Source organism: Euprymna scolopes, chromosome 38 (genome assembly GCF_053919585.1).
Source record: "Euprymna scolopes isolate OS-2025 chromosome 38, ASM5391958v1, whole genome shotgun sequence".
NCBI classification, from domain to species: Eukaryota; Metazoa; Mollusca; class Cephalopoda; order Sepiida; family Sepiolidae; genus Euprymna; species Euprymna scolopes.
In genome coordinates this window covers 713,037-734,665 of record NC_136519.1, presented here as the reverse complement: position 1 = coordinate 734,665, position 21,629 = coordinate 713,037, and the positions used below count along the sequence as shown (strand labels likewise).

At 35.5% G+C, this 21,629-nt stretch overlaps 1 protein-coding gene across 2 annotated transcripts; it reads right to left on the bottom strand.

The window, feature by feature from the left end:
• Positions 1 to 6,447: 6,447 nt before the first annotated feature.
• Positions 6,448 to 21,571, bottom strand: LOC145263044 (THAP domain-containing protein 1-like). 2 transcript variants are annotated; one of them, XR_013864460.1, is made up of 2 exons: positions 21,401 to 21,571; positions 6,448 to 7,182 (listed from the first exon to the last, which is right to left on the bottom strand). XR_013864460.1 is itself a non-coding variant. In XM_080119872.1 (2 exons), exons 1-2 carry the CDS (start codon positions 8,469 to 8,471, stop codon positions 6,874 to 6,876), a joined length of 462 nt encoding a protein of 153 aa, XP_079975998.1. In that variant the 5' UTR covers positions 8,472 to 9,207; the 3' UTR covers positions 6,448 to 6,873. The 2 variants fall into 2 exon arrangements, 1 of the variants encoding a protein (XP_079975998.1); XM_080119872.1 differs by lacking the exon at positions 21,401 to 21,571 and adding an exon at positions 8,319 to 9,207.
• Positions 21,572 to 21,629: the final 58 nt, after the last annotated feature.

The following is a 21,629-nucleotide window of genomic DNA, read 5'->3' as shown; positions in this document are numbered from 1 at the left end:
GCTTTTCAGTGAAAAGCTGGGTTTTCATGCTGAGGATGAAGAAAAAGGATTTTATTTTATTTTTTTTATAATTGAAGAAAATGTCTTTGTGCAAAAAAAATTTTGTGTGAGGAAAAAATTTTTTTTTTTATATGTATATAAAGTCTTGCACAACTTCTTTGGCCAATGCACTCTACGACCACTACACGTAGTAACGTAGTTGTCTGCATTGGGTGTACTTGCTTCAGGTGTATGTTGATAATGCATGTATGTAGGGGGAATGTGTGGCTCTTGCGTTTTCGTGTCTGTGGAGAAAGTGGCTTAGCGTTAAAGAGACTGCGCGTTTGTGCCTGCAGAGCACAAACTAAGAATCAAGATGGCGCCCGCATGCGTTTATGTGGAAAAAAGTCTCGTGGAATCTCGAAGAATCTCGGAGAATCTCGTACCCTGATTCCATAAATAACGAGGAGAGAAAAGTGGGAAGAGAGACGATTTTGAGTCACGAAAACGAACGGATGTGTGTAAAAGAAGAGGTAGAAGAAAAGAGTGTGGTGAACGAAACAAACAACGACTCGGTTGAAAGTAGAGTTGTAACGAACACAAGCTATTCCGGCATGACGTCAGGATTTGACCCCAAGCTAATTCCCCTGTTTGATGGCAGTAGCACTGATCACTCAGTGCAGGAATGGGTGGAAAAAGCAGAATTAATATGTTAGCTCAGTGGGGTGAAGCATATAGAATGCGTGGTCCCAATGCGCCTTACTGGGAGAGCATATGCAGTATACCAGCAGTTGGCTGATGAGGAAAAAACAGATTTTGCCTGCATCAAGCGCGCCCTTTTTACAGCATTTGCATTAGATCCAATTACTGCATGGAAGGAATTCATGGCCTGAAAATTACATCCCGGGGAAATGGTGGATGTGTATCTGGCTGAGCTAAAAAAGCTATCGGTCCTTTTTGGAGGGATGTCAGACAAAGGCTTGGTGTGCGCCTTTGTTGCAGGATTACCTAAGAGTGTGGAAGATCTGCTCCATGCCTCATCCCAAGTGGACGAGATGGACATATCGGAAGTATTGGCGCGGGCACGAGCAATACTAAAGAAAAGCCCTAACACTATAGACCAAGTGGCAGCTGTACAACCATCACAGGTTGGATTGTAGGACCTGGGCGCAGCTACAGCCTGCTATAAGTGTGGAGGACCCAACCATTTGGCCCGTGATTGTCTTTCGTCACATCAACCAACTCGGAAACTTGACGGGCCGCAGTGCTACAAGTGCAAAAAACGCAGACACCTGGCCCGCACCTGTCCGGGAAACGGGCAAGGGGAAGAAGCTACAGTGCAAGTCTTCTCCCCAGATCGTCATTGAGCAGGGCGCTACCCACTGTAAGTATACACATTAATGGAAGCGAGCACCTCACGCTTGTGGACACTGGGTGCACCCACTCTCATAAGCAAGATATGCTGTGCCACTTGGAAAGCAGAGAGAATTCCGGTACTAACTGTAGGCGGGGGTTCACTAGCCTCTTGTGGGGTGAGCATTATCCGTGTGAGCATCAACGATGGGCCCGCAGTAGCCGTGCGAGTCCTGGTGATGGAGGAAGAGCTTCTCGGGTACGACCTACTCTTGGGTATGGACTTGATTACACAACTGGGTGGAATTACCGTGGACAGAACCAGCAAGGTACAGTTCTCCCGATGTGAGGAACATGTTTGTGCTGCCATAACTCTCGACGAGCCTGACTTTCATGCAGAGTATGATAGAAACACCAATGCATAGACGGCGTCTTGGAAGTGGTCAAACGATCAGCCACCAATATCCTTGTGAAACCGGTAATCAGAATATCCCCCACCCATGTGGCTAAGGGAACGGTATGAAGAAGAACTGCAAACGTGGATCGACAATGGTTGGCTTCTTCCATACCCAGAGGATGAGCTTGGCCCCCCGCGAGGGCTGATTCCCTTGATGGCCATCGTACAAGAGACCAAACAAAAGGTCCGTCCCGTCCTAGACTACCGTGAGCTCAATGAGCATGTCGACCCATATACAGCAAGGGCTGATGTGTGTGCACTCAAATTAAGGGAGTGGCGACAGCAGGGATCGAACGTGGCAACTCTGGACCTACGCAGGGCCTATCTGCAAATATGCATTGAGAAGAAATTGTGGCCATTTCAGACTGTGGAAATTAGAGGAACCCGGTATTGTCTAACCAGGCTAGGGTTCGGTCTAAATGTGGCCCCAGGCATTATGATAGCAATCATGCATGCTATCCGGCAGCAAGATGAGGCAGTGCAACAGGCAACATCCTCATACATCGATGATATATTCGTCAATGAGAACCTTATGTCAGCACAATCGGTTAGAACCCACTTTGAAAGCTTTGGACTGACATGTAAGGAACCAGAGCGTCTGTGCGATGGAGCAAAAGTTCTCGGCCTGCATGTGCGTAATAGCAAGGAGGGACTTTGCTAGAGAAGAGGAAGTCACGTTCCCAAGGTCCCAGCAGACATCACTCGACGAACAGTGTTTTCGCTTTGTGGAAAAATGGTAGGCCATTTCCCTGTGTGCGGTTGCCTCAGGGTGGCCGTGGCAGCCATAAAGAGACGTGCAACAGCCGTGTCATCGGGATGGGACGATGTAGTACACGATGTCAGCCTAAGGAGCATGTTGACAGAGACTGTGTCCAGAGTGACCAGTGATGACCCCGTTCAGGGAAAGTGGTGCGTCAGTGGGAATGAGTTCACAGTCTGGGTGGATGCTAGTTCACTGGCCCTTGGAGTTGCCCTTGCAGTTAATGATTCCATTATTGAAGATGCCTGTTGGCTTCGGCCAGAGAATGATTCGAGGCACATAAACCTGGCCGAACTTGATGCTACATTGAAGGGCGTTAACTTGGCACTTCAATGGCATGCCAAGGTTCTACATATCATGACTGACTCGGCATGCACTCATCGGTGGATAACCGATGCATTAAGTGGAAGAGCATGGCTGATGACACGAGCATCGAGTGAGATGTTAATTCGAAGATGGCTTGCCACCTTGGTCGACACCATCACAGAGTATGACCTGACCGTGGACGTAGTGTTGATTAGGTCTGCGCTCAACAGAGCAGATGCTTTGACAAGAGTCCCTCAGCGATGGCTTCTGGCTGGTGCTCGGAGAGATGCTGATAATCTGCAAAACACATGTGCAGCAGTTGTGTGTAATGTGGATGCAGCGCGTATCATAGACATTCATCGACAGTGTGGACATCCTGGCATCAAGCGGACACTGTACTTTGTCAAGATGATTGATCCAGGAGTAGGAAAAAAAGATATCCGAAGAGTGGTGGAAAGTTGCGAGGCCTGCCAATCCATCGACCCAGCTCAAGCACGATGGAAGAAAGGGGAGTTAGGAGTGAGTGGTAAGTGGCAGAGAGCGGGCATGGACATCACACACTACGGTGGCAACCACTTCCTTACCCTCATCGATTGTGGGCCTACACGTTTCGCAGTCTGGAGATTCCTCGGGCATCAGGACTCTTGCAACATTATTCGCCAGCTGTCATCCGTGTTCTGTGAAAGAGGTGCGCCCGATGAAGTGCTGATGGACAACGACCCAGCCTTTTGCAGCCATCAGATGAGGCAGTTCTTACAAGAACGGGGTGTGTGGCTGCGGCTTAGATGCGCTTATGTGCCTTCTGGCAATAATATAGCTGAGAGAAGCCATCACAGCATCAAAACAATTGCAGCCAGGAAACAGTGCACCATCGCAGAAGCTGTGTACTGGTATAATCTCATGCCAAAGGATGGCGTCCCTCCAGGAACGGCGCCTGCAAACGCAATCTATCAGTACCGTGTCCGAGAAAAAGGAATCCATCCCGATACAACTGTGGCCACTGAGATAGAATGGAATCGATATGCCAAACGGGATGCTGTCTGGGTGAAGCCGCCAGGAAACCGATGTACTGACAAGTATAAACGGGGCACAGTGACCGATGTGGTGAGTCAGCAGTGTGTCCAGGTTGATGGCGTACCCCGTCACGTTAGGGACCTATGGCCGGCGACACATGTACCACCTCCAGTGGATGATGAGAGTGATTCTGACTCTGAGACGAGTGGGCCATCGCTTTGGTTTGCACCATCCCTATCAAGCAGTGACTCTGATATCAGTACCCTCCACGGAGATGAAGCCTTCCCCGACCATCAGGCGGTGGATGAGAGCGCACGCAAAGACGAGAGCAGCACTGCCCCCCTTCGTAGAAGCACCCGACGGTGGCAATCACCACCCCCCTGTCGTCTCTGTGATCATGAGATCAGGGGGGAGTGTGGAGAAAGTGGCTTAGCATTAAAGAGACTGCGCGTTTGTGCCTGCAGAGCACAAACTAAGAATCAAGATGGCGCCCACATGCATTTATGGGGGAAAAAGTCTTGTGGAATCTCAGAGAATCTCGTATCCTGATTCCATAAATAACGAGGAGAGAAAAGCGGGAAGGGAGACGACTTTGAGTCACGAAAACGAACGGACGTGTGTAAAAGAAGAGGTAGAAGAAAACAGTGTGGTGAACGAAACAAACAACGACTCGGCTGAAAGTAGAGTTGTAATGACCAGTGTCCAGAAAGGCTTTTTTTATTCTGTCAATAGAGACAGTTTCTCTTTTACCACTGATGTCTATGGTAAAAAGTTTGTTAGTACGTGAAAGCACGTGATAAGGACCGGTATAAGGTGGAGTAAGAGGGGCTTTCACAGAGTCCTTCCTAAGGAAAACGTGAGTCCAAGACGAAATGTCCTTTGGGACCGAAGATTTTATGGTCTGTTCCCTAGTATGCATACTTGGGAGCTTATTGAAATAAGCTCGCAGTCTGTCAACGTACAGAGCTGAATCCATTTGTGCAGACTCTATCGGGCTCAGCATTTGACCTGGCAACGATAGAGGTGCACCATAAACTAGTTCGGCTGGAGAGTATCCCAGGTCCTCTTTAATGGCAGCACGACAGCCTAAGAGAACAACAGGTACGTATTCATTCCATCTCTGTTGGTCAGGATAAGCACGTAGTGCAGCTTTTAATTGGCAATGGAAGCGCTCTATAATCCCGTTCGAAGCTGGGTGATAGCTTGTCGTGCGAATACGTTGGATCCCTAGAATTCTGGAAAGTTCCTGGAATAGGTGGGATTCAAACTGTGCACCACGATCCGTGGTTACAGTGGTGGGAACTCCGTAACGCGATATCCAGCCTGATATAAGGGCTCGCGCTACGGACTCAGCCGAAATGTCTGTGAGGGGAATGGCCTCAGGCCACCGTGTCAAACGGTCTATGCAGGTCAGGAGATAAGTAAATCCCTGATTGACCGGCCATGGTCCAACCAGATCTATGTGAACATGGCTGAACCGAGTGTCTGGGGTGTTGAATGTTCCTAGGGATGCACGGATATGCTTGTGCACCTTTGACTTTTGGCAGGATACACAGGAACGTGTCCAGGCAGTGATATCACGCCTCATATTTGGCCAGAAAAATCTAGCTGTAATCAGCTTCACTGTGGCTTTGCATCCGGGGTGTGCCAGATTGTGTAGATTTTTGTCTAAAAGAGAGATACTAGTTATGGATGCAACAGTTCAGATATTGCAACAATATTCCACATATGGGCGAATGGTAGTTTATACATATACAAGATACACTCACATATGGACAATTTTCTAGCATGGTAAGGGGAACTCAGCTTATTTGTAGCTGCTTTTCCAATGTCATCAATGGATTTGTTCCAGTTTATTTTGCTTGCAAATATTGAGACAGTGAGTTTGAGCGTGGCCTTCGTTATAAAGATGGCCGGCCAGCTGAAAAAATGACGTCATCGCCGAGGTCCCAACAAGCATGTGGAACTCTTAGACTGTCAATAATGAACAGTAATTTTTACAGACAGCGTTACAAAACTTCAAAATTGGATTAAAATAAAGAAATAAAGAAAGAACACGATGATTTATACTGAAACTCATCTAATATTAATAATAAAAAAATAATAATAAAAACACAAGTTGTTTGTTTAAGTATTATAAGCAATTAAATATTTCGTTGTATTATAGATTTTAAAGATTAGAATGCGTTCTTTAATTACTTATAAATTACATTTTAAAAAGTGAAGGAACACGATTTGATTTGTAGTAAACTTGAAGTTTATTTAATATAATTAAATGAAAATTATGCATGTAAGATTATGAATATTTGAAGCAGAACACAAGCAAAACATTTGATATGAGTTAAGACAATGAACAAATATTAAAATTAAACTATTTTTTTTAATCAAAATGAATATTTTTTTAATCAAAAGGAACAATATTTTTTAAATCAAAATGAACAATATTTTTTAAATCAAAATGAATTTTTTTAAATCAAAATGATTTTTTTTTATCAAAATGAATATTTTTTAATCAAAATGAACAATATTTTTTTTAAATCAAAATGAATATTTTTTAATCAAAATGAACCATATTTTTAAATGCAAATGAACCACAATATTTTTTCAAAATCAAAAACAATATTTTTAAAAATCGAAATGAATTTTTTAAATCGAAATGAATTTTTTTTTAATCGAAATGAATATTTTTTTAAATCATATGAACAATATTTTTTTTCAAATCAAAACTGAAAAACGAACGATGAATTAGTTTAACTGAAAAACGATGTCCATTTTTTCATGTTTTCCATCAAAATCTGTAGAGTATTTTTATCGGTTACATGTTGAGGAACCTTATACTCTCCTATAGAACTCATTTTAACATCATTGCAGAATACTGCAACGGCCAAGTCCGATTCAATTACAAGGGACATTTTTATCTTTGGGCATGGGCATCTGTATATATGATATATCATAATGGTATTTTCCTGCCTAATAAAAGTCCAATAATTTTTATTTAGGAAGTTCAATTTTGTTTCCAAATCATCGATGCTATGGAAAGTGTTACGTTTTGTAACTCTAACTCGTCAGCAACACTTTCACATAAGGCACGCTTAAGGGCAGAGTTTTCTAAACGCATTTTCTTTGCATTAGGGAACTCTCTAAAAGTGGTTGATGATGATAAATAGGAGGGACAGTTTGGTAGTATTCTAGGAATAACACCATCTCTAAGACATAGATTTTTTAATTTAGCAGTGATTGACTTTCCGGTTTTTTCATCAAATGCTGTAGTCTCTCGCCGTATGTCTTCAGGTCGAAAATGAAGTTCACATACCTAAAGAAATAATTTAAAAGAAAACCGTACCATATGTTTGACTTTTAAAAAAATTACATGACAAAAAAACGATAAGATAGAAAAATAATTATTAATGAACTTTTTTTTGTTGTTGTTGACTAAAATAGTCATAAACAGTTTTTGGTAAATATGAAGAATTACTTCACCTTGGAAAATTCCTTTATAATTCCTAATTTTATAGATTTTTGAGGTCGCTGTAAACGAAAATAACATTTAAAATTAAGGCAAACGAGTAGTTTCCAAGAAATGTTAGTTAAAAAAGTGGGGGATCACTTTTCTAAAATAATTTAACGTAAACTGACCATCCACTTTGTGGCCACTATTTACCCTCGGAAAATCCTTTAAAATTCCAGGAAACAAATAATTTTTTTAAAGATATCTTAGAAAATACTCGTTTGCCTTAATTTTAAATGTTATTTTCGTTTTCAGCGCACCCGAAAACCTATAAAAGTGGTAATTTTAAAGGAATTCTCGAAGGTGGAGTTATTCTTCATATTTAACCATTTTTTTAAACTTTAATAAATTCATTTGCAAGTATTGCACAGTAAAAAAATAATTAACCTAAAGAAATAATCATGTTTCTTATTTAAGATTATTTCACCACATAACAAAAATAACATGCAAAATCATTTTTTTATATCCATATTTTCAGTTTGTTAAAATACGTTAATGAAATGAACTATAAGACCACGAGTGAACGCGCATTTTTTTTTAGTTTAGTTTCATATATATATATATATAAAAAAATAAGTATTTTTAAATTTTATCTTTCTAGCTTTAAAAAAAAGTTTAAAAATTTTATCAGCCGGCATAATTTATTTTTAAATATTGAAAATTTCAGGAAAATTAATTTTTGCTAGATTTTTAAAACATGTGTGTCAACAGCTTAAAAAAATCGTCTCTTCAAAAGAACGTGTTTTAAAGAGTCGATAATGTAAACGCAAATGTTGTCTCGCATTTTCATTAGTTTTGTATGCTGTAAAAAAAATTTTTTTTTAATATTAGCAATTTATTTGAAGCTTCTTCTTTTGAATGGTAAAAAACTTAGGATGATAATCTTGAATTAAATTATAGTTACATTGTGTTAAATACAGGGGGAGCACGTTAAAACTTACTTTGCTGAATGGAGATGGTGTAAAATCTTTTCTTTTTACTGCATTAATCCATAGGCAATATAATTCTTTATCTTTCGGAAATGAAAATACTGTCACTTTTGGTCCTTTACGATAATTTCCTCGGCAATTTGGAACGATGCACCGTGAAGGCATTTTAATAAAAAAAGAAATATTACACTGACTTCAAGACGTTATGATATCCGTGAGTGACTACCGGTGACTACCGGTGTTAAGCAACCAAATGTTAAGGGACTATCCGTGATGATGTCAGCAGATAAAATTATTTTTGCCCACCGGCCATCTTGTCTTTTAAGACGGTCTTGGTTACGGCACCAAATACATATATGTTACATATCGGTTTGTTTTTGACGTACCAACTATGTGTATATGTTTCGTTGTTCTTATTTAGTGTTCTTGCTTGTAAGAGTCTTAGAGTGATAGAGACAGTCTTAGGAGTGTTCATGTTTGTAGAGATAGAGACAGATCTTATATATAACGAGACGGACAGGTACATACTACTACAAGAGCACCCAGCCTGTAATTCAACTAGAAGGAGATTTATGAATATCTTGATAGATAGACCGAGAGTTTGACATTTATACTTTTGACAGCTCTGTGAACGAGAGTGTTTCTATAACATTTATACTTTAACACATATACTTTCTAACACATATTTTTAGATGATTTTATCAAGGTTCTTATAACATAAATGGACGATACCTTTTCTGTTGAATAACAACACGACGATGCGGATACAAAAACACATGATGACGTCCTTTATTTCATAACCAGTCCTGATTTCGCTTAAGGAATTCAAAGTTTCTTTACATGGCTTTTCTTCTCTAACCTTCGCTTCCAAGGTTTGGTGTCAGCAGCTGTCTCTGACCTCTCTCTCAGACTGCATCTAAAACTCTACCTATATTGAGAAATTGTCACGTCATCGCATGATTAAACATGTGTTCATCGAGCATGTTGCCTGACATTTCATCACGTTGCAAAACATGCCACACTGACATGACCCCGAGTTCAGTAACCTATTTTTCAAGTACTCTTTACAAAATATGTTTACAATTTCAATTGACGATTAGATTCCTTATTTTAATTTTCATTTTTAACAGAAACAAATTTCATCATTACATTCCTTTTCCAATAAACAGATATTTAACTATTTTGTGTGAGCTAAACAATTGCGATTCCACATTCCTTATTTTCAATAACATTCTGTATTTATTTTAACTTATGATTGGAATTCTCAATTCCAAATCTAGCTTCGCAAGTTCGAATTCTTGTAATCGTTAAAGAAGCTTAAGTATTAATGAACAAATAGTTTTGTACTGTATTCTACTTGTTCTTTCTTCAAGATATACTAAAGGTGTGTTGTGACGACTTAGTAACAAAGAAAACCATTCTACCCGTATACAGAATTAACATTATTTATTTAAAACAAGCAAAAGAGTACGTTCATACAGTTTGTACCATATTTAAAATGCAATTCTTACTTCACAAGGCAATGCATGTTTCGTTAAGAGGCATGTGAAAATATGTTACGTCATGTCATGAGCTGGGTTGAAAAAAGGGTTGAATAAAGGAAGAGGAAGTGCAGGTCACAAAAGGTCACATGGAGATGCGCCAACACGTGTGCAGTCATAAGGTCAAATAAACAGTTATATCATTGCAGACTGCTGTTATACACTTGTATGCGCTTTTTATTTTGTGTCTGTGTACTGCATGCAACTGCTACTGTGTCTGTGTGTCTGACAACCTTTACTAGCTGTACTGCTTGTCATAAATGCATTCCTGCATGTGAAAACTGTTCATATATACTGTCTTTAACGAGGACGTTGAAGGGTTGTTCTAGTTTGTACATGTTTTTCCCCAGTGTGTTTTTATGTGCTCTGTAAATATTACTTATAGACATAAAAATCGACATATTTAATAAAAATATGATTTCTATCCACTGTGTGTTCCCAAATGTCTCAACAAATCTGCTCTCCTGGAAAAAGAGGAGCCACATACTACACAAAGCTGTAATTTATTTCCAGTGTGTTTACTCAAATCTGTTTGCAACTTTGATTTCTGGATAAAAGAGGAACCACATAACTCAGAAATTTCTGTTTTTTCTTCAGTGTGAGAACGTATATGTAAATTTAAGTCTGATGTACATGAAAAAGATTGGCCACATACTTCAGAAGAATGTGATTTCACTTCAGTGTGTGTAGCCAAATGGTTCAACAAATGTGATTTTCTTGCAAAACATGAGCCGCATACTTCACAAGAATGTGGATTTTCTACAGTATGCGTACGCATATGTATCTGTAATTCTGATTTTTTTAAAAAAGAAATGGCACAAATTTTACAACAATGTGGTTTTTTTCTAGCATGTCTATCGGTATGCCTCTGCAGGTCTGATTTTGTGATAAATGAATTGTCACAGACTCCACAAAAATGTGGCTTATCACCAATGTGCATACGTATGTGTCTTCTTAATGCTGATTGGTGAGAAAATGAAATTTCACATATTTCACAGGAGAATGGTTTCTCACCAGTGTGTGTGCGTATGTGTTCTTCTAATGTGGATTGCTGAGAAAACGATGTGCTGCAGATTTCACAACAATATGGTTTTTCACCAGTGTGTGTGCGCATATGTTTTTCTAAAGTTGATTTCTGAGAAAATGAAGATTTGCATGTTTTACAGGAAAATGGTTTCTCCCCAGTGTGCACACGGATGTGAACATTTAATGTTGATCGTCGAGAAAATGAAGATCCACATATTTCACAAGAATATGGTTTCTCACCAGTGTGTATATACATGTGATTCTTCAGCAATGATCTATACAAAAATGAAAACCCACAAAATGTACAAGGAAAACGTTTCTCTTCTGTTTGCTGAGGCATTATTCTGAAATAAAACAGAAAAATAATAAACACGTATGAAATGTTAAAATCAGTTTGCTTCAATCAGCTAGATTCGTTTACAATGACAAATACTCTTGAATATTTCCTTTGCATAACAATGAAATTTTAACATTTAGATCCATGAAACCTTCGACTTTCTTCAGGTGAATTTTATAAAAATTGGGAAACTTTCTGTCGAACTTGGGAATCTGCATAAAATCTTGACCTAAACTCTTTATTTGATTCATAGAAATAGCTTACACTCGTTCCATCAGCCATGACTGAATACAAGTCCTAAGTAATTCTCAATTGTATTTTTGAGTGTTACTCGCACTGATGATTAAACCTACAACCTCCAGAAAAGTGTAACTTTACAACTGAATTTTTACAAGATTTTTGAGTTCGACAAGGTTTGAGATTGCAATGACTGAAATGTGAAAATAATACTCAATATGAAAAAAGTTTGAAGAATCGAAATAATATGAAAGACATGTAATGTAAAGATAATTCAGTTTAGTTTAATTAGCTACAATCATTTTTGAATTACAGTGACAAACATTCTTGAATATTTCCTTTACATAAATATGAAATGATATAAGGATTACTTTATTTGCTTTATTTGTACATTTTACGAGTATATTCATCCTCCAGGATAGATAAAGTAGATTATGCTTAATACTTAATTGGATCAGTTACTAGTAAGTAGTCGAAATGATAATACGAATTTGCATATTTGATTAATTCTGAAATAACCAGTTTTGTATACTATTATACATATACGTTTTTGTCAAGAGGAAAATTAAATATTGCCAGACTGATTTCATAGGATCTGAAAGCAATTCAACAGCAATTTCCTGCCACTCTAGCAAGCCACACAGTAACCATTGGATAAAATAGCATGCATTCCACTGATTAATTTACCATAAGTCAAATACAAACAGGAAAAAAACTTTGAGATGCAGGAAATCATTGTAAGAGTGTAGTAGCCACATCCAACAGAAGGTATATAAAAATTAACAGACAATGCATTGAGTTAAAGAACAGAAAAACTTTCAATTTCTGGAAATTTTATAATAATGTAGTAAATAAAAGGTAATAAATAATCCCTCCTTATTTCAACATCCATGAGGTTGTTTGCCAGACAACTGAGAAAGCTGAACTGCTTGGCCAGTAATTTGCCTTCAACTTCACCTGGACTCCACAAGCAACTCGAAAATTTAAACACTCGATAAACTAAAAATCATCCCATCTCATATCAGCAATATAATAAAAAAGTTAGACTATGTCAAGGAATGTGTGCCTGATCTTATTCTTGCTATACAAATAAATGAATGCTCCACTGAGCTAGCTCCTGTAATCTTCAAATTCTATATGAAATATCTTGCTAGATCTTGTTTCCTTAATAGCTGTAAAATTGGGCATGTAGTACCTGTATTCAACAATGCTGGTAAAAGAATTGGCATGCACAATTAGTGCTCCATTAATCTTCTCCTCCTCCTTACTGAAATGTTTGTGTCTTTAATCAATCAAGCACTAAGCCATCACCTTGTAAAAGCTAAGTTACTGTCTGAACGACAGAATAGATTTAGGAAAGCCCATTCTATTGTATATTTTAACAGTCCTCTCTGAACGCATATACAATGCTTGGATAAGGCAGGAGAAGCTAGGGTGGTCGTCATTAGTATATTCCCAGCCTTTTACGTGGTCTGGCATGTAAAAGAATAATGAAAGACATGATTTTTGCGATAACTTCAGCTCTCTCCATGTTGCATATCAATAGTGTAGATTAATTGTTTACTACCTTCCTTAAAAAGAAACACGTGGATCACAAAGGGGTTGATCTATATATTTATCATTTAACTTCCGAGAGCAGTAAATTGCAAAAAATAAATTATAAATATTGTAATTTAATCTAAGTAGAAACATAATTTGGATACGCTAAAAGTTGCTTTACTTTTTCAGTCAACATATTTAGGGAGGGGGGTGAAATTTTAATAAAGAAATAATTTTTATTTATTTTTTATATACACACATTCAACATCTCAGCATTTGGGGAAAGGAATCCACTCGTTGACCAGCCTTTGCTGATCACTTCCATCATCATCATTATTATAATTCCCTTCCAGCAGTCTGCTACCCTTCTACCCTCTGGAGAGGGAGGGGGAGGAAGAAACGGCTTTTGCCCATTTTCATCAGTTCGAAGATCACCTGCCGACAAGGAGGAGGTTTTATTTCGGGCTCCGTCAAAGAGAGTTGACATTAAATTCATCACGGGTTTTTTTTTCTTTTCCTTTAGGAAGACTTATTAGAGTTTCATTGTAATTTTGTTCCAGTTATTAAAAAACACCAAGGTTTTATCTACTGGAAAATTAGTCCCAGTTATTAAAAAGCAAAGGTTTTATCGACTGGAAAATTAGTCTCATAAAAATGGTGGGATCTTTCTATCGATCCAGTAGATATCTCACTGCTGATGCTATTCTCTACCTATATAAGAGCCAGGTACGTCCAAGGATGGAATACTGTTGCCACATCTGGGCAGGAGCTGCTAGAAAGGACTTGTCCTGCCTTGATAGAGTTCAAAATAGACTTCGTAGCCTCGTAGGAGATGTCCTTTTCTCCTCCTTGCAACCTCTATCTCACAGAAGAGATGTTGCGAGTTTGTCTCTGATGTATCGTAATTTTCATGGAAAGTGTTCAACTGAGCTTCAATCTATGGTCCCCCCTCGCCAAACTTTCACAAGAAACACTCGTCTAGCTGTAAACACTATCAATAATTTCCCCCACTCTTTATCTGTGCCTAAACCTAAACGTAGATTCCATGAACAAAGCTTCTTTCTTAGAACTGCACGCCTGTGGAATTGTCTTCCGTTTTCCTGCTTTCCGGCTGACTACAATATGGTTGTGTTCAAGTCTAAAGTAAATAAGTTCTTGATGAGCCGTTCCATATAAGTTATTAAATTTACCAAATTTTCATTACTAATGATTACTATATTAACCAATTTCTACTGTACACTCTTTAACCCTTATCCTTGAGTGGCCTCTGGGCCTTGATAATGTGGTGATGCCTTTGTAAAAAAAAAAAGAAGGATTAACGAAAGAAACCGGTTGTGTTTTGAGGATTTCTTTTCTGTAAAGAACAAATATTAATTTGCCAACTTGTACGAGCAGAAAGAAAATTTAAAAAAGGACTCAAAGGAACTGTTTTCTTTTTTTTATATGTTCTTTTCTTTCAGCCTTTCTTACAAGTAAGAATTGTCGTCTTTTTTGTATTGTTTTTTATTTATTTTAAATGTTTCTTAAGGGTGTTTTTAAAACCCTAGCCTTGGGAAATAAAGCAATTAATAACTTTTTGTTTAATAAATTTGGATCATTTTAAACACATTCGGGTCTGTATTTCTTTTGCTTGTTTCTATTAGAAATTTCCGAGAAATTAAATGCCTTTTTTCCTTCATTTTTTGTTACCATGAAAAACGGATTTTGGTAATGAACCCAAAATTCCGTTAGGAGACTAGTTTGTTTTAATGGCAAGTATACATTTTCAATTTTAGAAAATTATATGTATGAATCTGATGGTCTTTGGGAACAGCAAACACTCAATATTTCAGCTTGATCAGCTAAATAGTTTTTAGGCTATCAAAGTTTCTGTGAGATTACTTTATACAATATAGCGAATTTAATGTTTCTACTGGTGATTTAACTTGCGTGATAGCATTTATCAGATCTATAGGAGTAATGCATGTTGAATAGAGTACTTGAATCTGAGTGTGCATGACTTGTTTGTTACTGTGATAGCAAGCAATGTCATTTTCTGATTTATTTGGCGTTGTAATCTGTATTTCCTCTTACTGCTTATAACTCTATAAGAATGTCATTTACATAGGCAATATGACTTCATTTAACTGAGGCAAAGTTAAGGAAATGTTTAATTAACTTGTCTTAAATACCCAGTTTTATACGAGTGGGTATCAACACCATGCATTAATTTTATTTGCTTGATAAGATCTTTCAACTTTATACATCTCATTTTTTCTTTGGTTAGAATAATTCGGGTGTTACTTAATTTGGCAAAAACTTCAAATGCTTTACCATGTTAAGTTTGTCTACAATGTCCAGTTCTGCTTGGTTTGGTCAAATAGTAGGAAAAGTCACAATAACAGGAATTAATGTACTTCTCATTGATAATCATAAACTTTTGATTATTTTTTGCATGTGTTTCACTTTTTTTCTCCTGCTCATATTAAATCAAATGCTCATTTATCAAATACTTTACATTCTATTATTTTTACTGGTAATTCCTCTAGCTGGTAATATGGTTAATTAAAATCAGAATAAAGAGATTATCGTGTATTAGTTAGTATTTCGATTCTTTTCAATAATGTTGATGTGAACACTGTGTGAAAAAAAAATATATTATTCGCGTGCATTTCTAGTCAGTAAATTATACACACAAAATATTTCAAATTTAAAATATTGTATAACCCTTATTTGATAAAACGAGAGCATTCCATTAAAATGTTAATAATTAGTTTTAAATAGTTTTAAAAAAAACACAGTTAAGTTTCTGTGAAAAACGGAACAAAATTGGATGTTGTTAGTTTACATTCAACAATTAAATCGTCTAGTCATCAAGCCAATGAATGTTTATATAATTATGTATAATACTTATTACTGCAATTATCAGAAATTAAATGCATAATGCATCTATATTTTACTAATGAATGAGTAAGGCTAAAAGCCACTCGAGGATAATGATTAGTGAAACGAGTAGATTGTCACTTAAAAGGAGGAGAATACTACTGTGTAGGGAACTGCAATGATAAATGATATTAATAAATTTTGGTTTGGTTTATAACAGTGGTTTAAAGGCAAGTATGTGTCGACATTGAACTTGAGGACGATCAAGTTGTAAGGCATAGGTAACATCTTCCACAGATGTAAGTTCTAGACAAAAACTTTGCACGTGTAAGCTGTTTGATATTCAGCACACTAAGATAAAAAGGGAAATTATTTGCAGTTGTCGTAAGATATGAACTTCTTACAGAAAGGAACAAAGGATTGGAGCTCAGTCTAGCACATTTCATAGAAATAACGAGAGTAGAGAAAGACTCTTCATAAAATTACAAAGTCGATTTTAACCTTTGTCAAGAGAGAAAATAATGCTTTAAGTGACACTTCCACAAATGGTACTCCAACTTCGGATGTATCTGTCTCGTAAAACTAGAGTATTGCATGAGGTGTCTGTACTTTTGAAGTGGTAAAAATATCTGACAATTCTACATTAGAAAGAGATTGGATTATAGATCTAGTATGGAATTCAGTTTTAGGAGTTTACAAAACAGGAAAGCTTCCTTAAACATTTTAACTAGAACTTGAAAAAACATATCTGAGAATTGGTAGTTACGGAAAGGAAAATTGTTTTTGGAAATCTTAAAAAAAGCGCCCCCCCTTGCACCACAGTCTTCAGATTAGAAGTGAGAGAATCAAAACTTTGATCATCAATATTCTTTGAAGTGTTGCCATAAATAAATGTATGTCAACATTCAAAAGGTGGGTCTTTGGTTGGACAAGCAACACACATTGACCTACAATGTTTTTTTTTCATTGTTTTGAATTTAATTTTAGTATTATAAATATACCTTATGAAATATTTATTGACTTCTTTATATTTTTCATGAAAGCATTTTTTTTTTAATTATATTATTAAAATTTTTGAAAAACAAAAAAACTCTAACAAACATAATACACATGGATTTCATGTATAATGTTGCTGAAATAATTTTTTTAATATTTACGATGCCAGTACAAAACAAAATAATCGAGTATTATTTTTGTAAAATATATTTAAAAATTTATAATTGTGTACATAACTCATGCATATTTTCTTTTATGTCATTTCGAAAACTTATTTTTGCTGCTTATGTACTTTCGGTACTGCACTATTTTTTTTAATGGTATTTTCAACTTAAATTCAACTTTTACAATATCTTTTATATCAAATTGTTAAGTGAAAGTAGAGAATAGTAAGAAAACACCTTCCCCTCCCCATGTTAGGAATGGCTTTTTAAATAATAACGTTATTATTTCAGCACAGTAACAAAAGTGCATAATTACCTTAAAACAGGAAGTCCGGTTTAGTAAGCAGAACATTGTTATTGTGATAATTTGGAGTGGGGGAGGGAGGAAGTAAAAGACCCCCCCCCCATCTATGGATAATGGAAACACCTGGATATGGACATGTTAAGAATTCTCATGTTATTCCAGCGAGAAGTTGTATGTTAAGAAGAACTGTTTTTCTGTGTTCTAGTTAGTTTTTTTTCTGTCCTGGGCATCAAACATTACTACGATACTATCCCATTGATTACTGTACACACAATAACCCCCTATCCCCGAGTGGCTTCTGGGCCTTGATAAGTGGTGACCACCATGTAAAAACAAAAAAACGAAGAATTCATGTTAATTTTTGTTACCCATTCGGTACCATCACAAGAAAACATACTTGTAAGCAGCGACACCATTTCATTGTACGCTAAAAAATCTTTTTTCCCCTCCTCTCCTTGTTCGTCGGTAAAAATTCTAACATTATATCAATGCAAAGATATTATTGGACACCTGTTTCAGCAAAAATTTGAGAAAGTAATGCAGTAGTGACAAAATGGACTGGAATTTAAGGGCTGTATTACAATCCACAGCCGTACAAAAAAGTGGTTAAAAATAAAAAATAAAATAACAAATAAATGTTATCAAAGGCACGATAAGTTACTCTTCTACCTATCTGGAAATGGTTTAAGTGGTTTTACTCACTTTAAAACATTTAATCGGTTTGAAAATCATACAGGGTTTATCGATATATGTGAAAAGGATAAATTCCGGCGAGCTGACTGTTAATTACGTGAAGTTTGGGAAAATGAGTTAAAACTAAAAAAAGTATACAAAATACTGTTAGAAGTCCATCCAATATATGTTCCCATGACATGTATTGGGTGGGTTTCTAACAGTATTTTGTATAATGTTTATTAAAGTGAGTAAAACTACTAAAAACATTTCCAGGTAGGTAGAGGAGCAACTTATCTTACCTTTGATAACATTCATTGGCACTTTTGCATTACGCGAATGGCACCAAATGGGGGGAGGCGATAACTCCAATTTCTTCTTGGTCAAATAACACGGCGAGTAATAAACAAACAAGATTTTGTTTTTGAACACAAAAATATTTGAAAATGAAAACATTTATTATATAAAAATATAGCAATATGGTAAAATCCCTTCAAAGTGTATTAAGGTCAAATGAGAAAATAAAGCTGTGTACGCATTATAAATGTTTCTTCTCTGTTTCTTATGTTATACATTAGTACATAAGAGGTCATTTCGAGTTAAAAGTTTATTTGCTCGACCCATTTGAACTAGAGAAAATCATGATTAAAATGTGTATGCCTCGCGTAAATGGCTAATGAAGAATATGAAATGTGGTTGATGTTCAGGAGACCCGACAGGTGATCAAAAAGTCAGATCGAGCGCACCAGAAAATGAAATGAGACCAAATTGACAACTTGGAAATTTAAAATGAAAAAATTTTAATGGTTAATGTTTTTAAAATAAATAATTTAAGCAATTTATTATTTTGACAGATGTACACGCATTGGATCTGATGTTGTACGCCGTTTGTTCGAGGGAACATTTATTATTCCGAAAAGAAAAGAAACTTGGCATGTGTGGTCATTTTTTTTTTTTTTTTTTGCTTGAACTTTGCACTTTTCAGATTATTTTGTTGTTTTATTTTTTAAGTGGATTTTTTTTTTTTTTTTACATGATTTTTATTTGCGGTGGGGGATACTTTTTTGGCCGTGCTTTTTATGGATATTTTTTTTTTGCCATTTTTTTTCTCAGGCAAAAAAAAATATACCCTCCCCCCAACAAAACCCAGCCAAACAAAAAATTTCCATCCAAAAAGAAAAAAAGAACATGTCCCTCCCCTCCAAAAAACATCCATCCAAACAAAACAAAAAAAAAACACGGCCAAAAAAAAAAGTATCTTCCCCCCCAAAAATTAAACATAACAAAATGATCCGAAAAGTGCAAAGTTCAAGCAAAAAAAAAAAAAGGCAACACACGCCAAACTTCTTTCCTTTTCAGAATAATGAATGCTCCCTCGAATGAACTGTATACAACATCGGAGCCAATGCGTGTACGTCTGCCAAAATAATAAATTGCTTAAATTATTATTTAGAACAAATAAACTTTTAACTCGAAATGACCCCTAATGTACTAATGCATAACATAAGAAACAGAAAAGAAACATTTATAATGCGCACACAGCTTTATTTTCTCATATAACCTCAATATGCTTTCAAGGGATTTTACCGGCAATATATAATTGCAAAAATATTTATTGAAAATTCTGTGTAAGAAACTTTGCTGCTAATGCAGTAGGTGTATCAGAATTTGGGGGGGGGATTTTTGACACCCCTAACACAAAACTGCAAATAAAATATAAAAAAAACTCGTAATTTCTCTTTTAAAAGTGGGTTGTTTATTTTCTTTATGGATTATACTTTCAAAATAAACTATTAAAGTTATATAAAAAATAATAGAAATATTATTTTTTTATTTTTAAAAAAACAGTGTTTACAAACTGCCGGCCAACGTCCATGCAGCCATCTTTTTTACGTAATGAAATCAATTGAATTTTACGAGTTAAATATTTTTCAATTTTTAAACTTTAAAAATCTATCAAAATTTTTCTATTGATTCAATTTTTACGATATTTTCAGGGTCAATTTTATGCTCTTTTCAATAAACCGAATATAATATTTTAGGCAAACGTTTTTTTTAACCCCACCCTCATTTTGAAATGACTATTAAAAAGTAAATAATTAATTTACTCACCAAAGTTTTATATATCACAAATTAAAGATAAAAGATCAATAAATAATATATTCAAATTTAAAACAAAAAAGTGTTTTTAGCAATTTACCTGTAAAGTCCGAAGTTTAAAATCTTTGTTCTTTTCTTTTTTTTTTTACCACGTTGTTTTTTTTTTTTTTTTTTAATGAAACCTTATAATCTTCTTATATTGTACAGAAAGTTTCGTTTTATTACGAAAATTATTTCTATTTCAGTCAATGGTGTTTTTTTGTTTTTTTTTTAGATATTAAAAAAAAAAAATCACTCCATTAATATATTAAATCAAAAACATGTATTTTTTGAGAAAAGAAAAAAATATATTTCTTGAACAGTTTTTTTTTTTTTTTTTTTTTTAAGGAAAAAAATTATAAATAAAATATGACTAGTTTTCAGATATGGAGGCACAAATTTCTCTACGCGTAAAGGTAGACGGCTAACGTGAACGTGTGGTTTTTACTTCCTTCTGTCCACACGTAATTCAAAACAATAATAAAAAAAAAACTATTTCCGGTTTTAAATAAAAACGTAAAATGTTTGCATGATGGCGGGTTTTTCAAATAGGCGTTTAAAAAATTCTTTTATTTAAAAAAATAAATGGATTTTAAAATATAAATATGGATAAATTCTTAACAATGAAGAATGCAACTACACATTGATTAGTAATTTTTAAAGGTAAGTGTGTTTTTTTGTTGTTTTTTTTTATTTATATCGATTTTTATAAATCGATCTAAGTTAAATTTCGTTTATTTTTTTCAAATCTTTTACAGAAAACCAATTTTAAAAAAAAGACAAATATTGCATAATTTGCTATTAAACCTGTTATTTTTTAAATTTTTGGTCCTTGCTCCTTTAATTGAAAAAAAAATTTAGGGTTTAAATTACATTTTTCGAGTAGTTATAAGCTTGGGAAGACAGGGGGTCGAATTATTCAATATTTTTCGCGCATTCGTAAGGTCAGTTTCTGACACACCTACTAATGCAGACAGCGATCCGCGCTATTTTTTAAATCGTATTTCCACGTTTAATTAAAGTTTCATTATATGTTTGTTTGCTTTTTTTAATTGTAAGGTTAAAGTACAGAATGGGTACAAAAAACACCCTCGACTTCTCATGTTAAGAATGGCTTTTTAAATAATAATGTTATTATTTCAGCGCGGATCACTCTCTGCATGAGTCCCGAAATTATACTTACATTTTATAACGTATTTTTTTAAGTTGAAATGTGAAATGTGTTCATAGGGAAAAAATGAAACACAAGATGATATTAAATAAACAAAAGATCTTACAAGTAAATTACTTTTTGAGGCTTGGTTACTTATTTCGTTTTGCTATTTGTAGTATTCCGGGCACAACTTTGAATGGTCACGGGTCTAATAAGATATGGCGTGTTAACCAGTAGTTATAATAACGAACACGGAACAATCATTACTCACAATGTAATGTTTACTTCCCTAAGTTTTGCGATCAAGAGTAAAACACAAGAGCGAATAGAAAGGGGAGATAACTCAAAATGTA